At 37.2% G+C, this 15,674-nt stretch overlaps 1 protein-coding gene across 2 annotated transcripts in view; it reads left to right on the top strand.

The window, feature by feature from the left end:
* Positions 1–12,329, top strand: part of ZDHHC2 (zinc finger DHHC-type palmitoyltransferase 2) — a 70,230-nt gene extending 57,901 nt beyond the window's left edge. For both annotated transcript variants that reach the window (XM_043560151.1, XM_043560160.1), the window contains exons 11-13: positions 4,855–4,967; positions 7,283–7,357; positions 9,821–12,329. In XM_043560151.1, the coding sequence (XP_043416086.1) occupies positions 4,855–4,967; positions 7,283–7,323 (154 nt within the window). In that variant the 3' untranslated portion in view covers positions 7,324–7,357; positions 9,821–12,329. The remainder of the gene's footprint in view (positions 1–4,854; positions 4,968–7,282; positions 7,358–9,820) is intronic.
* Positions 12,330–15,674: the final 3,345 nt, after the last annotated feature.

Here is a 15,674-nt window from a genome sequence, read left to right as displayed (position 1 = left end):
ATCAGGTGAGCAGACAGGAAACGTGCCCTCGGACCCCCCAGGTCCTTTCTGTGGTACCTATAACATTATAAAGAGATAAGAAGCACTTCCTTGGATTAGGTTTTTGGAGATCAAATAGAATCCCAGACACCTGCTTGCTAGTGCACCACATTTCCTAATGCTTATTAAAGACCAGTAAACATTATCTGGGCCATTTCAGTGGAAGGGAAAGGCAAGGGGCCCTAGAAATTGAGTGTTTGGAGACTTTTGCCCTTGCTTTGTCAAGAATTTGAGGAAGACCTTACAATTTGATTCTAACTTTGCAATTAACTGGCAAAAGGCAAAACTACTTAAACCTTTTAAATGCTATGTATGAATTTTTAAGTTTAAAACACTAACTTTCACATCTTTAAGACAGATTTATTTGAATATGGCCATACCTCTAATTTTTAAGGGGAAGCCAATAGCAAGAGCATAACTGTAATATTCTTAAATTTTAGAGAGTTTCTTCTTTGCTGGAATGCCACGTACATAACACCTGTACCTCCGCTCCTGCTGTCTCTATTTCTTATTGATCACAGCACGTCCTCTGGTGGAGCCTGTCATGACCCCACAATTCTTCTTGAGGCAGTGACCCTGGTAGCCGTTCCAAAGCCATTTTAAATTGTCACGAGATGAAACCTGTTTGCCACCCCATCCCCAGCGTGACCTTGGACACAGTAGACTGAACAAGTTAATGAGGAGGCCATTCTGATGTGTTTCCCAGGGACATTCAAAGACACCGGAGTCTTAGTGGGATGTCCCCTTTGAGTTTGGGCTTGAAAATTTAACAGAGTTATATCTTAATGATTTTCCTTGTATCTTCATGCAGAAAAATATCACTTTAATAGATTATTTAGAATGTTTTCAAGCTTTTATAAAGTTTAGTAGTTTTCAGTAACGTTTTTTACCCTTTAAGTGGTTTTTGTAGTTCAAGAAGATTTGGTTTTCAGAGATGGTATCTCTCCTTCTACTAAGTGTACCAAAGGCCCTCGGAGAAATCCTAATTCTGGCACTTTTGCCCTGCTAGGTGATCTTGAAGGGGTCAAGTAACCACTATCGACTTCCTTTTCCTTTAAATTTTGGGATTGGATTTTGACAGCTAAGTTGTCTTTTACGTAATTCTATAATTCCTCCTTGATGAGCCCATATAAAATTGTTATGGCAAGTGGCTGCCTCTCCTCTCTACTGCAGAGTTTTATGTCTGACTGTCTACTGAACATTTCCACTTAAATGTCTAAAAGTCATCTCCCACTGAACAGGTGCAAAGCGGATATCTTGATTTCCAACCATCAACACCCTTCGGCTTAAATCTGATTCTCCTCCATCCTTCAGGATGTCAGTATACGTGACCCCATTCTCCCAGGTGCTCAGGCCAGAAACCATGCACCATTCTAGACTCCTCTTTCGTTACCTTGTATTTACTCCATTTGCACATCCTGTCAGATGCCCCTTCAAAATATGCCAATAATCCGAGTACTTTTTGTCACCCTCAGACTGCTTTCCGGTTCAAGGCATCATTCCTCACATGGATTACTTCCACATCTTCCTTGCTGGTCTTTCTGGTTCCATTTTTGCCCTACTTCAGTCTACTCTCCATTAAGAATCAGATTGTGTCACTCCTGTGCTCAAAACCCTCCCTTGGCTCCCATCTTAATCAGCATAAATCAAATTAGTGTCCTTACCTTGTCCTGTCTAATCTGGCCCCAGTAGCTCTCTAATGTCATCCCTTACCACCTTCTCATCCCTCACGGTCCTCAGACACACAGATCTTGCTGGTCCCCAAATGTACCTGGCATGTCCCTTATTTATTGTCTTTGTACTTGCCAATTCCTCTTCCTACCCATTGTTTTTTCCAGCTATCTGAATGCTCTTCGACCTTTTCTTTTTTTTTTAATCATTATTTTATTTTATTTTTTTATGCTTATTTTTTTTTGCTTTAATAGAATTTATTTGTGAGGTTTTAGATTTAATTTTTTTTATATGAAATTTATCGACAAATTGGTTTCCATACAACACCCAGTGCTCATCCCAAAAGATACCCTCCTCAATACCCATCACCCACCCTCTCCTCCCTCCCACCCCCCATCAACCCTCAGTTTGTTCTCAGTTTTTAAGAGTCTCTTATGCTTTGGCTCTCTCCCACTCTAACCTCTTTTTTTTTCCTTCCCCTCCTCCATGGGTTTCAGTTAAGTTTCTCAGGATCCACATAAGAGTGAAACCATATGGTATCTGTCTTTCTCTGTATGGCTTATTTCACTTAGCATCACACTCTCCAGTTCCATCCACGTTGCTTCAAAAGGCCATATTTCAATTTTTCTCATTGCCACGTAGAATTCCATTGTGTATATAAACCACAATTTATTTATCCATTCATCAGTTGATGGACATTTAGGCTCTTTCCATAATTTGGCTATTGTTGAGAGTGCTGCTATGAACATTGGGGTACAAGTGGCCCTATGCATCAGTACTCCTGTATCCCTTGGATAAATTCCTAGCAGTGCTATTGCTGGGTCATAGCATAGGTCTATTTTTAATTTTCTGAGGAACCTCCACACTGCTTTCCAGAGCGGCTGCACCAATGTGCATTCCCACCAACAGTGCAAGAGGGTTCCCGTTTCTCCACATCCTCTCCAGCATCTATAGTCTCCTGATTTGTTCATTTTGGCCACTCTGACTGGCGTGAGGTGATACCTGAGTGTGGTTTTGATTTGTATTTCCCTGATAAGGAGGGACGCTGAACATCTTTTCATGTGCCTGTTGGCCATCCGGATGTCTTCTTTAGAGAAGTGTCTATTCATGTTTTCTGCTCATTTCTTCACTGGGTTATTTGTTTTTCGGGTGTGGAGTTTGGTGAGCTCTTTATAGATTTTGGATACTAGCCCTTTGTCCGATATGTCATTTGCGAATATCTTTTCCCATTCCGTTGGTTGCCTTTTAGTTTTGTTGGTTGTTTCCTTTGCTGTGCAGAAGCTTTTTATCTTCATAAGGTCCCAGTAATTCACTTTTGCTTTTAATTCCCTTGCCTTTGGGGATGTGTCGAGTAAGAGATTGCTACGGCTGAGGTCAGAGAGGTCTTTTCCTGCTTTCTCCTCTAAGGTTTTGATGGTTTCCTGTCTCACATTTAGGTCCTTTATCCATTTTGAGTTTATTTTTGTGAATGGTGTGAGAAAGTGGTCTAGTTTCCACCTTCTGCATGTTGCTGTCCAGTTCTCCCAGCACCATTTGTTAAAGAGGCTGTCTTTTTTCCATTGGATGTTCTTTCCTGCTTTGTCAAAGATGAGTTGGCCATATGTTTGTGGGTCTAGTTCTGGAGTTTCTATTCTATTCCTTTGGTCTATGTGTCTGTTTTTGTGCCATCTTCGACCTTTTCTTAATTCACTTCCAGCTCAGGTGCAACTTCACAATACAGGCTATCTTTGAAAACCCTTTGTAAGATAGGGACCTGCTCCCTCGCTTCCCCTTACTCTCTCTTTTTCTTTTGTCAGCTCTTCCTGTCACCTGACTTATTACATATTCGCTTATTTATTATTATTCTTCCTCAGTTACAGTGAAATTTCTGTGCGATCAAAGACTTTATTCCTTGGTGTAATAGGTACTCAATGAATACAGTTGAATGAATGGATCCTTCCTTGCCATTTGTCAGTCTTGTTGGCAGTAATGAATCTGCAAGGATTCCCTAAACCAGGACCTGGTTACTATGCTAAACCAGGTGTATGGTCCCTTTCCTGAAGAATAATAAAAATTAGAATACAAGAGTTATTTGGGGTTTTTTCATATAAATAGGAGACATGCTCTTTATTTTTAAAGATTTATCTCCAGAATTTTAATAAAGGGATGTTAAAGCTGCACAAAATTAAAATATTCTCCAATTTTAGATATGAGGTAATTATTAAGGAGCAAAAGCATATCCTTTAAAAAATATAGTATAGTCAACTCACATATGTGAAACTATTCTTGGAAGAAATTGAACTTTTTTTTCTGAACATGATTATAATTACTATTTCAGGGTGTTCTAAAACTACACTTATATAGTTTCTATGCCAATATTTTTTTCTGAGTGAAATGTTATTTTTTTCATTTTTATTTTTTCATGCCACCCAATAGATTGATATGTAGCATGTGTACTTAAATTTTAAAACTTAAATTCTTCTTTGAAGACTCTTCATTCTCCAAATTAAACAACGTTTGTAAAACCTGATGTTGTCAGATGTTTTCAACATTTTTGCAAGATAGCACTTAAATTTGTTGTTTCAGTTTAAGAGAGGAAGATAGAGAATTCTTTGTTTAAGACTAGTTAGGCCACTTTAGAAACACTAGGCCAATTTTTCTCAAATTTTTATTTCTGCTATCACCTTCATATCTATGTTTTCCATATCCACATACCACATAAAACTAATATTTTTATTTAACATATTTATTTAAATTGGCACTGAAGCTTATTTTTAAATCAAACAGTACCTCACTGTCATAAATGAAAACTGCGATAAATTGCCATAAATAGAATACAACTTTAAAAAATAAAATTGATAATTAAACACTATTAAATTCTAACTAGAATTCCTCACCTGCTAAAGTCAGAGGCGGAGGCCTTTTCTGTCAAAGATGGAGACGCCAAAGTCAAGGATTGTCCTCTTGTTATATTCAGAAGAATGACGAGACAATGGAAGGGAGAACGGTTTTCTCATTGCGAGTCAGTGCCATTTAATGCCTTATTCCCTGTTCCCCAAATTCCCTTGGGAAGTTGTTTGAATTCTGTACTTTGAGAAACACTCAACATAACGCGATCAAGAATTAACATGATGATTATGATGATGATTAATTATTCTTATTCAGCCCTGAAAACCATCAGTTCCCTGCAAAGCCCTTGAGAGAGTCCCAGAGTCACCTTCTCACAGATTCCCAGTCTTGGACTGAGAACAGCGCAAACCCAGGAAAAGGCAAAGCTGGTAAGGGTGTCCTGATTTGACTGTTTTATTTAATTAAGGTGCTTATTCACCTTTAACAAAAGGTGAAGGTAGTGAAAACAATCCCATATAACCTACAAAATTTTGGAGTTGGATTCCCATTGTAAATTTAGAATTAATTTTCAGGAACTTTTTTTTGTAAAGGCCTTTGGTTAATGTCTAATGTTAGCTGAAGAAGATCATTTTGTGAAAGATCTTTTTAAAGATTTAAAGATCTTTAAAAGATTGCTTTTATCCCAGTGTAAGAACCAAATATTAACTATTGCCTATTAAAGAAAATGATGTAAGTATACTCAAAATGTAAATGTTTAATGGAAAAAGTAATCGACTCAGGCAACAGATTGAAAAACATCCAGTGAAAAAGATCTTAATGTGATTCTTTTACTCTAAGATTTCTATCCAGTTTCAGAATGTCAGAGTAAAGTGATTGTGTGATTGCCGTAACTTCAGCTGTTATTTCTTCAAATCCCACTCACATTTCTATTGTATTGCTGTTGATTTTAATCTGTGACTGCATCAGTTAGTATAGTTTATCAGCAAAGGGTTTGAAGTTAGACCTGATTTCAGGTCTCGATTTTGACACCTAATTGGTGTGTGAGATTTGTAGTTACCTAATCTCTTTTGGACTTAGCTTTCTTTTCTTAAAATGCTACTTATTTCTCAGGGTTGGTGAGGATTAATCAAAGCATGTGATCATGCATGCCAGCATATATGGATGTGTGTGGTGTCCCTTATAATTGAGTATAAAATCATACATGCATGATGAAAGCACCATTAGCCAGAAAATCTTCTCCTTCATTTCTAGTCCTTTCTTCAAACTCTCTCCTAGTGCTGCCAGACTTTGGCTCACTTCACTTTATTTTATTTTTTTTACTTTTTTTTTTTAACGTTTATTTATTTTCGAGAGACAGAGACAGAGACAGAGCACAAATGGGGGAGGGGCAGAGAGAGAGGGAGACCTAGAATCCAAAGCAGGCTCCAGGCTCTGAGCTGTCAGAACACAGCCCGACGTGGGGCTCGAACCCACAAACCATGAGATCATGCGTGACCTGAGCTGAAGTCGGATGCTTAACCAACTGAGCCATCCAGGCACCCTGGCTCACTTCACTTTAAAGTGTTTGTTGTTTTATTTGAAATCTCTTTGGGATTTAGTGACCGTAAAACATGACAGTTCTAACTAAAAATTCTAAGGTCATTATTTAATATACAATCAGTCATATTCTGCTAAAATATAGACTTTCTTTAAAGAGTTTTGTGCTTAAGGAATAAAGATCCCCATCCTTTGAGTATTCCTGGTTTTGTCTTTCTTCCACCTTCAAACCGGCCATTCCATTTTCCAGTCTGTGGGAAGGGCTAGATATTGCCTAAACAAAAATTGATGACACCTGTTAGCCCTGTGAATCCCTCAGTTTTCTTGGAGGCAAAGAAGTGATGTATAGTCGGGGGTCAATTTTTGGGGGGTGGAAAGACAAAGAGCCCCCTTTCTTTCAGAAGGAATTCATGTTTCCTCGTACAGTTCTGCATTAACATAGAAGGATTTCTTCCTTTTTATATGCTGTTACTTATTTGGCATGTTAGATTAATTTTCTGTTACTTGGATGGATGAATATTTAAAGTCTAAAGGATGATGTAAAAGAAGGAAAAGAAATGTGAGAAGGATGAGGTGAGGGAGGGCTCCAAGATGAGTTTCAGCAGGATGTAGTAGGTAAATGTAGAATTAGGAAGAGTACTTTAAGATGACGTGAGAAGTGCCCAATCCAATGTTATCTTTGATGTTTTTGTTCCTGCCCACCCCCACCCCCCCACCCCCCCCCCGCCCACTTCCTCAGGTGTATATCTCTTTTTAAAGTGCTATTTTTGTGGGGCCTCTGAGTGGCTCAGTCAGTTAAACATCTGACTTTGGCTCAGGTCATGATCTCATGGTCTGTAAGTTTGAGCCCCACATCAGCTCTGTGCTGACAGCTCGGACCCTGGAGCCTGCTTCCGATTCTGTGTCTCCCTCTCTCTCTGTCCCTCCCCCGTTCATGCTCTGTCTCTGTCTCAAAAATAAATAAACATTAAAGTGCTATTTTTGTGACACTCTAGGTGGTCAACACTGTATCGTGTGTGTGTGTGTGTGTGTGTGTGTGTGTGTGTGTGTGTGTGTGTTTCTGTATGATCATCTTACAAACCTGTACTGCATGCAGGGCACCTTTGGAAGCATATGGAGGGAATCAGGGATGAAAAAACTAGTCTCTATTTATTCAAAAGCAGACCCCCCCCCAAAACAAAATGCTAATTTATGTTCTTTCTTGAAGGTATGAGCAATCCTGCATTAACCATGGAGAATGAGACTTAACTCTTCAAACAAAATAAATTCATACTTTATGAAAGTAAGATACGTTTTTTTCTTAATTGTTATGCTTTGTATTTTTAACAATTTTCCAGTTCTCTTAGGGCAAATAGTTCCCATAAATGTTATTATTTATTTTTGAGTGATTGAAATTTGAAGATGTTTTAATTAACCCTTAGGATCCCATCGTGTATCATGTTGGAGACCTGTGCAGGTGGACCTAGCTTTGGTATTAGCCTGTATGTAGGGTAACTTGACAAATAATTGGAGTAAGTTGATGAATGAAATTCATTTTTATAGCAATGCACTAAATGGCAAGGATTACTCCTAAAATATTGAACTTTACTTGGCACTTATCTTGTCAGATGATAGGATCCTGGAGTTTTTTATTTTCTTCTATCCTTCCAGATTACAGCAGTTATATCCTTGACCATCTGTCAGTAGAATCCCACTGGGTCTTAGTACAAGACAATTATATCTAATTTTGGGTTACAGTAGCACGCCATGGCATGTGTTACCCTTAAAGTAATAAGTGTTCCAAATCATTTTCTTTAAACCATAATTTTTTTTAAACCTGTTGTTCTAAATCAGTCTCTTTAAAAGGTAATTTCTTTATAAGCCAGCCTCCAATTAATACAATAAAGAGCAGCTTTGGAACAAAGCTATAATCATCTAAACAAAATAAAAAATTGTATGTGCTGTTATAATAAACACAGTATAGAGTTGAACAGTAAAGTTATCAAGACAAATCTCTATTTATAAAACTGCAATCTAGAATCCTGAAGTCTAAAAACAATCAAGAGAATGGAATCTAAAACACAAAATCATTTGTGTCAAAGTATTTCATGGATATCTGGGTTGTTTTCTTTGGTTTTTGACCCATTTTAATCCTCTAAATCTGTTTTCTTTCTTTCTTTTTTTTTAAATCTGTTTCTTTCTTTCGTTGGTTTTGGTTTTGATAAGTAGCTATGTACTAACAGCAAAAAACTGATCTGGGAATTTGCTAGTTGACTCATGTTTTGGTTTTGGATGACTGTGGATGATCTTATAGTAGATCAGATTCATCATAACTATGGTTAGGATAGTGAAAATTTCATCTTAACTTGGCTAAATGGCAGAAAGACAATATTAAATTTCTAGAAGTAATTCTTTTTGAATTTTTTTTAATGTTTATTTTTGAGAGAGATAGAGACAGAGCGTGAATGGGGAACGGGCACAGAAAGAGGGAGACACATCATCCAAAGCAGGCTCCAGGCTTTGAGCTGTCAGCACAGAGCCCGACACAGGGCTTAAACTCATGAGCTGTGAGATCATGATCTGAGCCAAAGTCAGACGCTTAACCAACTGAGCCACCCAGGTGCCTCTCTAGAGGGAATTATTAAAATGTAACTGAATACACAAGAATTGAATTACTAAGTAATACTACAAATAAAATATTATACTAGTTCTGTAAAGCATATAAAGTTTCACAGGATGTTTTTTCAGTATTTTGAACCATTAGTTCTAATTACCATTTTTTTGTGAGGTCATATGCGTTAAATGTTCTATATATTGACATAACCAGGGACATTTAAATGTGTCTTTAGAAACTGAATTTTCCCAAAGTAGCTAATATTCCAAATTGTTTTTAAAATATTTAAAAATAGTTTTTCCTGCTTTACATCTCAGACTTGCAATTTGTTCAGCACACATGATATTGATAGGCTTAATTTAATTATATTCCGAATGATATTTTCATCTCTTCTCTTTTTGAAGTACATTAATAAATTATTTGTGGGCTTTTTATAAAATATTTATTAGTTCATACTTTGCAGATCGTTATGTCCCTAGGCCCATAGTAGCACTGATGTGTAAGTAAAATTTAGCCTTTTCAACCTTCCCTCTTATACAAAGAAAAAATGCTGTGCTTCAGGTGCAGTGAAGCATCTGACTCTTGATCTAAGCTCAGGTTATGATCTCACATGTCGTGGTTTCCAGCCCTGCACTGGGCACCCTGCTGACAGGGTGGAGCCTGCTTGAGATCCTTTCTCTCTCCCTCTCTCTCTCTGCCCCTCCCCCACTCGCTTGCTCGCTCTCTACCTCAAATATAAATAAACTTAAAAAAAAAATGCTGTGCTTCTATGCACATGAAGTTTCAAAATGATTTTCCTACATCCCCATCCAGCTTAGCTGGCACTTCTAAACTCCTCCTGGCTTCAGACAAATGCAGAACTAGCAGTCCTGCCGCTGGCATTGGGGCCCCAAACCTTACCCTGGACCTACTGAATCAGAATCTGCATTTTCTGCATTTTAACAAGATCCTCTGGCCTTGTATATGCATATTATAGCTTGAGAAGGACAGATGTAGAGGTCTGAATTCAAGAACACATCTGAGCTTTCCAGCACAGAAAACATGGAATTCTGAGCAGGGAATGTTACTCAACAAACATTGAATGAATTGTTTTTGTTTTTGCTTTTTTTTATAGTTAACACAATAATTTCATGATTTCTGTTTCATTTCAAGGTATCAGTGCTGCAGGTGGATGGCAGAGGCTTCCCACAGGAAGGCACCACGGGCCCGTGGTTCCCATTTCTTCTTGGCTGGATATGCAGAATATGAATTGGTTAGTTCTCTCCAAGCCGTTGCTTAAAATATAACACATTTTTTTAAAAAACCAGTATAGAGATTGTTTCAACTAACACAAATTCCTGTTAAATATTAAAAGTAATTATGGTTTATGAATCAAGGACAAAAATATCTTCTATCATAAAAACTTGGAATTAATTCATGGGCTTATTTTCACCCAAATATTTGGGTTGTACAATGTATACACATAAAAAGCCCATTAACCATCTGATTTTTCTGATTCAGAAAATTGAGACTATTAAGATACTGAAGTTTAAAAGATTTCAAATTACAGTATAATGAGAGCTTTATTCATAAAACCTGTTAGTTACCTGTGAGGTGGAGGGAGCCTGTCAGACTTGTTTCTTCCCTCTGCTGTAAATCTGGCCCCAGACTGAGTGAACTCTAATGACTATGAATTCATTGCAAATTTTAATTGGCCCACACTTGAAAACTGCCAGCATTTTTTGCCAGACTTTAATTCTAGCCTTTGTTCCCTGCTGGAAAAGAAGTGTGATCATTGATTGAAGACTGAGCTCACTGATAAGCAACTAGCTGGCAAATTTTTTGTCACAACTAACACATTTCTATTACATCCAAGATATATTTTTCATCTCTCCCAATCTTCTTAAACCGGGGGAAAATCTATATAAAAACAATTATGGTTGGTTTATTATGTTCTTTTGCCAGTATGGCTTTTTTGAAAATCTGTTTTTTAGGTTATTTGTTCTACTGAACAGAGCAAACGTATTGAATTTGTTAAGCATCGCCAATGGGCCAATAGATTAATCCTCCATTGGTATCTATGTTTTTTCCGTGTCCCCTCTCATCAAAAGTATGACACTTAACTTTATAGTTCTTCAAATACTTAAGACTAAATTATGCAAATCATTAAAACAAATCGTATACTTTCAGAAATTTAGTTCAACCTGAACTAAATGGCGTGCTGTTTGGAAATTGAGTTTAAGGTAAACTAATGTGGTGTGTTTGTTAATGCCAAAACGTTCGGCTTCGGTAAATATACTAGGAAGCTCTTGTGCCTTGTACGCACTATTTGAAAAAGTTTTATTCTTTTTTTGAGTGGAGTGTAAGTTTTGTAAATGTTAGAGATTAGAATAAGCTTAAACAGTTTTTGGTACTGATTTTGAGAATTTAAAGCAGATTATCTTTTAAAACGTGCACAGTTAAGGAACCAGTATTTAATCAAAGAGACAATGGTATTACACTTTTCAAAATCTGAGTTAGACAAAAATGCAACACTGAAGAGACCAGGAGACTGGAGGATAATGGAGTAGAAAGATCCTTGCAATTACTTGTTCTTTCTAAAAATATAAAGCTTACATTTTAATGAGTTTGTGAAAGAACCAATGTCAGCCAAGTCCATTTAAAGATCATTTGAGTGCAATTCTTTGAACAACAGGGATACTCTTTCCGATTTTTTTTTTTTAAACCTGAAGACTTTGATCTGACAATCCGTTTCAGGAAATCTCAGAAGATATGACGCATTTTTACTTGTTACTTTTAAAGCATTTTTTGGTCATCATTTTTTATTACCTGAAGTGCCAGGTTGGAACCTATAGCTACTGCTACGAGTCTTAAGGGCAACAGCATCACGTGATGTATTATGAAATATATGCAGCCAGGTTTTTTCAAAGCACAGTACTATAGCCATTTTTGTGGACAGGATTTTGTGAGGTGTTCCTTCTTGTCAAAATAGAAGCTAAGAAAAAAAGTGGGGTTTTTATTCTTTCCCTTGCGAGAGTACTGTTAAATTTTCCCCCTTTAGGTCTTTTGTGTAATTATTGATATACGTGATGAGTTGATACACAGTAGAATCATTCGAAAAAAATTTTTACGAATAAATTTTTTTCCATTAAGTTGCATTTGGTTCCCTTTTTGTTTTCATACAGTGAATAATCTTTCAAGGGTTTTGTTTTTAATCTAGGTGGTTAGAATTTTTAGAGATGATGGCATATCTCGTTAGATATGCAGTATAAAGTTTACCTGAGTGAATAAAGCATCAGATAGACCTGCATTTTTGTACATATTTATAAAATGTACCTTAAAAACATTTTAAACATTTTGCTTTAAAAACTTTAATTGCTCAACTGAAACTTGAAGACACTTATACTTCCACTGTCCCGATAGTCCACTTAACTGATAATTTTGATTTTTTCCTGTTTTTAGAAATTCTACCATAGAGAGAAAATTTTTAAGAATTTTTTTAAATGTTGTGCAAATACTTCATATACTTTAGTTAACTATTTGCCATTGTGCAGTGAAGAGGGTTTGTTTTTTAAAGACAAAACTTTGTTGCATCTAAATACAATGATGAGCCATTCAAGGCAGTGCTTACCCATGAATTCCCTCCTGTTCTACCATAATAAAGTCTGGTTGATCACCATTATTAGCAGTCTATATGAAATTGCCTTTGCATTGACAATCGAAATTGCTTTCAAGATACACTTTTCCTAATGGTCTACCAGAGCTATTACAGACAAAATTGGTCTACACCCTGGCCATAACAAAGCTCTTTTTTTGAGGAGAGTTGGATGACAGGATGAGATCATGATCTCTTAGTAAAACGATTCTGAGGACAATTAGAAACAGACTGTAAAACTTGAGTACAGTGCGTTCAACAGTTAAGTACGGGAAACACGACATATGTTTGACAAAAACTACCCTCTCTAGAGAAATCACAGGATTTATAAAACATGTTCTTAAAAAATGAAGATAGTCATCGTGTGATTCATGCTTCAAGGAAACAACCTGTGAAAAAATTGTTACTCCCTTCTATTATAAACCAGCAGATTTCCCCTCTTTTGAAATACATCTGTCCCCCGGTGTGATGTTCAGTGTATTTCCATCCTCAAAAAAAAGAGGATGTACATACAAGGATGTCTTACCATAATACACTCCAGGTCACTAAGAGCTCATCCTTTAATTGTTCTTACACCAACAAAAAATTCAAATGTGACCATTTGGGCAAAAGACAACTGCAGATCGTTTGCAGCTTTTTCTCACGACAGGAACGTGACCGCGAAAACAAAACCGGGGACCATGCCCAGAGAGATCTTTGATGTTCTTGTTTGCAACCAGTATTTCGTATTTGTCAGCTTACAGGTGGGGGGGAAAATGTCTGTTAAGATGATTCATCTTTTGAGTGGACTTATTTCTGAGTACCAGGGAAACCAAAGGGGGCCTCTTGATAAGTGATTTTAAGCTCTGGCTTGTGCTGTGTGAAGGAGCTCCTCGGTACTCGGAAAGGACGGGACTATTTTATGATTTATTAAACACTATCATTTATGTTGCATCTTCCAGGGAAGGTTTTCCAGTGTAAGGAGCTCTCCTGACCTGAATTTGTTAATACTTAATAGTTCTTGTTTGACAGATAAAGGTGCTTCATTAAAATGAGAAAAAAAATAATGCTACAAAGAATTCTGTTGATGCTGAATTAAAACTGTTGTCACAGAAAGTTTCAGTTCTTCTGTTTTTTATTCAACTATGAAAGCGAGGCTATTGTCACAGGTAGAGTTCCTGTCTTTTTCTGTCAGTAAGGAGAGCCCCCTAAGGTCTGGTATTAAAAGCATCTTAGAATGACTTAACCATTTATTGTGAAAGGCGATTATTAGTAAAAATCAACTTTAATTACACACTCATCTTAGTGTAACATGCATATGTGTTTTTTAATTTTTTTTTCAACGTTTATTTATTTTTGGGACAGAGAGAGACAGAGCATGAGCAGGGGAGGGGCAGAGAGAGAGGGAGACACAGAATCGGAAACAGGCTCCAGGCTCTGAGCCATCAGCCCAGAGCCCGACGCGGGGCTCGAACTCCCGGACCGCGAGATCGTGACCTGGCTGAAGTCGGACGCTTAACCGACTGCGCCACCCAGGCGCCCCTATGTGTTTTAAAATTCTTTAAAAAATTTACTGAGGCAAGGAGAGGATATGGATGAGCCCTAGAATGGCTATATTCACCTGGAGGAGAGTCTCTCTACATACGTATAGCTCAACTATGATTTTTAGTTTACTCTCTTTGCACAGGGTCTTTGCGCTGGTCTGAGACACCAGCTAACAGTGTTTATTCTTGTTTAGAAGAAAAGGAAACAAAGGCGCATGACAGAAGTGAAATGGATGCCTGTCAAACCACAATGCTTTACGTTTTCTCACAGGGTCTCAAGTTTGACCAACTAAACCTTTTCCTGTTTCCTGCAGATTTTTACGTATTTCACAGTTACTGTCACATCTTAAATTTCAGGTTGCACCAACTTAGTGGTTTCCCAACTTCCTTGAAAACAGTCTCACCTGTGTTTCCACACAGGCTACTAAAAGAAACAAATTTTTTGGTCACATCAAACTTAGCATTGATTTCTCAAATGAAGAATAATAGCCGGTAAAGTACTAGAACATCTGAGCTAAGAGCCAAAGAAAAATATCAAAATCATTTGTCATTTTATAAGTAACTGTTGATGTTGTGCCCGGTGTCCTCACTCTTCATCCAGCTGTTTTTCCCAAAAGGCTAAGTCTGTGAATTTTCTCTAGACACATTTCTTTGCGCTACTGCCTTCAAAAAATAATAGCTTTGTTTGACTAACAACCGGGCCAGTCATAAAAATACTTTGGGTATAGCCTCATTTTCATTTCTTACTTTTGTGAAGAAATCATGATGTGATGAACTATTCCATTTTACAATGTCTAATTCTGTTGCTTCCCCAGTAGTTGGGTATGTTGTGATGAGTACTTGGTGTGGTTTTGTCAACATATATTGTATTTTTCAGCACAGTTACGGTGTCGTTGCATAATAAACAGTATTTTCCCATATAATGAGGTAAAATAAATCCACACTCCAGTGTGCCTTCTAGGCACATCATTCAAAGTGCAATTTTCTTGTTGTGACATGATGGATATGAACGGGTAAGAGAGGAAATAATAAACTGTTGTTGTACAGATATACAAGGCACGTCGGATCTCCATCAGCTTACCAAGAAGGAATGTGAAATGATGAGAATGCCATAAGCGGTTTCTGTAGCAGCTACTCAACCTTCCCACTGTAGTGCACAAGTAGCCATAGACAGTGCAGAAGTGAGGAGTCTGGCTGCATTCTGATAAAACTATTTATGGACACTAAAAGTTGAACTTCATGTAATTTTCACAGGTCAGTAAGTATTAATCTTTTGATTTTTTTCCAACCATTTTAAAACTGTAAAAACCACTCTCGTCTCACTGGCCATAGAAACACAGGCAGCAGGCTGGTTTGGGCCTGTAGGCCAGTTTGCTGACCTGCCCCAACAGAATTTAACACAATGGGGAATCTAGAATTAACAGCTCAGGAACATTACAAAACTATCAGCCAAATATCTTATATCCAAGAGCTAGATTTAGTAAAGATCATAATGTTCCTCTTAACAGAAGTTATAAAATATCATTGCCTCTTAAGAGACAATAAACAAAATTGACACAGACTCTGAAATTCAGCAACTATGTGGCTATTCAAAAGGGAATCTTTGTAATTCCTATTTTTTTTTTAAAGAGGTGAAGATCAAAATAAGAGGAAACCAATCAGATTATCGGCTATATTGTGTCAGCTTTAAAACGAAGCCACAGTAAATCATACCAAATATACTCTTTCAGAATAAGAGTAAATGCATTCTTGGAAAGGAGATAAATATGAATTTTAACATCTAGTTGAGGTATTCATAAAGAATAAGCCAACAGTTTTGCACTGCAGAAGGCTCAAGAGACTAATAATT

The sequence above is a fragment of the Prionailurus bengalensis genome, chromosome B1 (genome assembly GCF_016509475.1).
Source record: "Prionailurus bengalensis isolate Pbe53 chromosome B1, Fcat_Pben_1.1_paternal_pri, whole genome shotgun sequence".
Classification (NCBI taxonomy): Eukaryota; Metazoa; Chordata; class Mammalia; order Carnivora; family Felidae; genus Prionailurus; species Prionailurus bengalensis.
The sequence above is the reverse complement of the archived record's forward strand: the minus strand, read 5'-3'. Positions and strand labels throughout refer to the sequence as shown.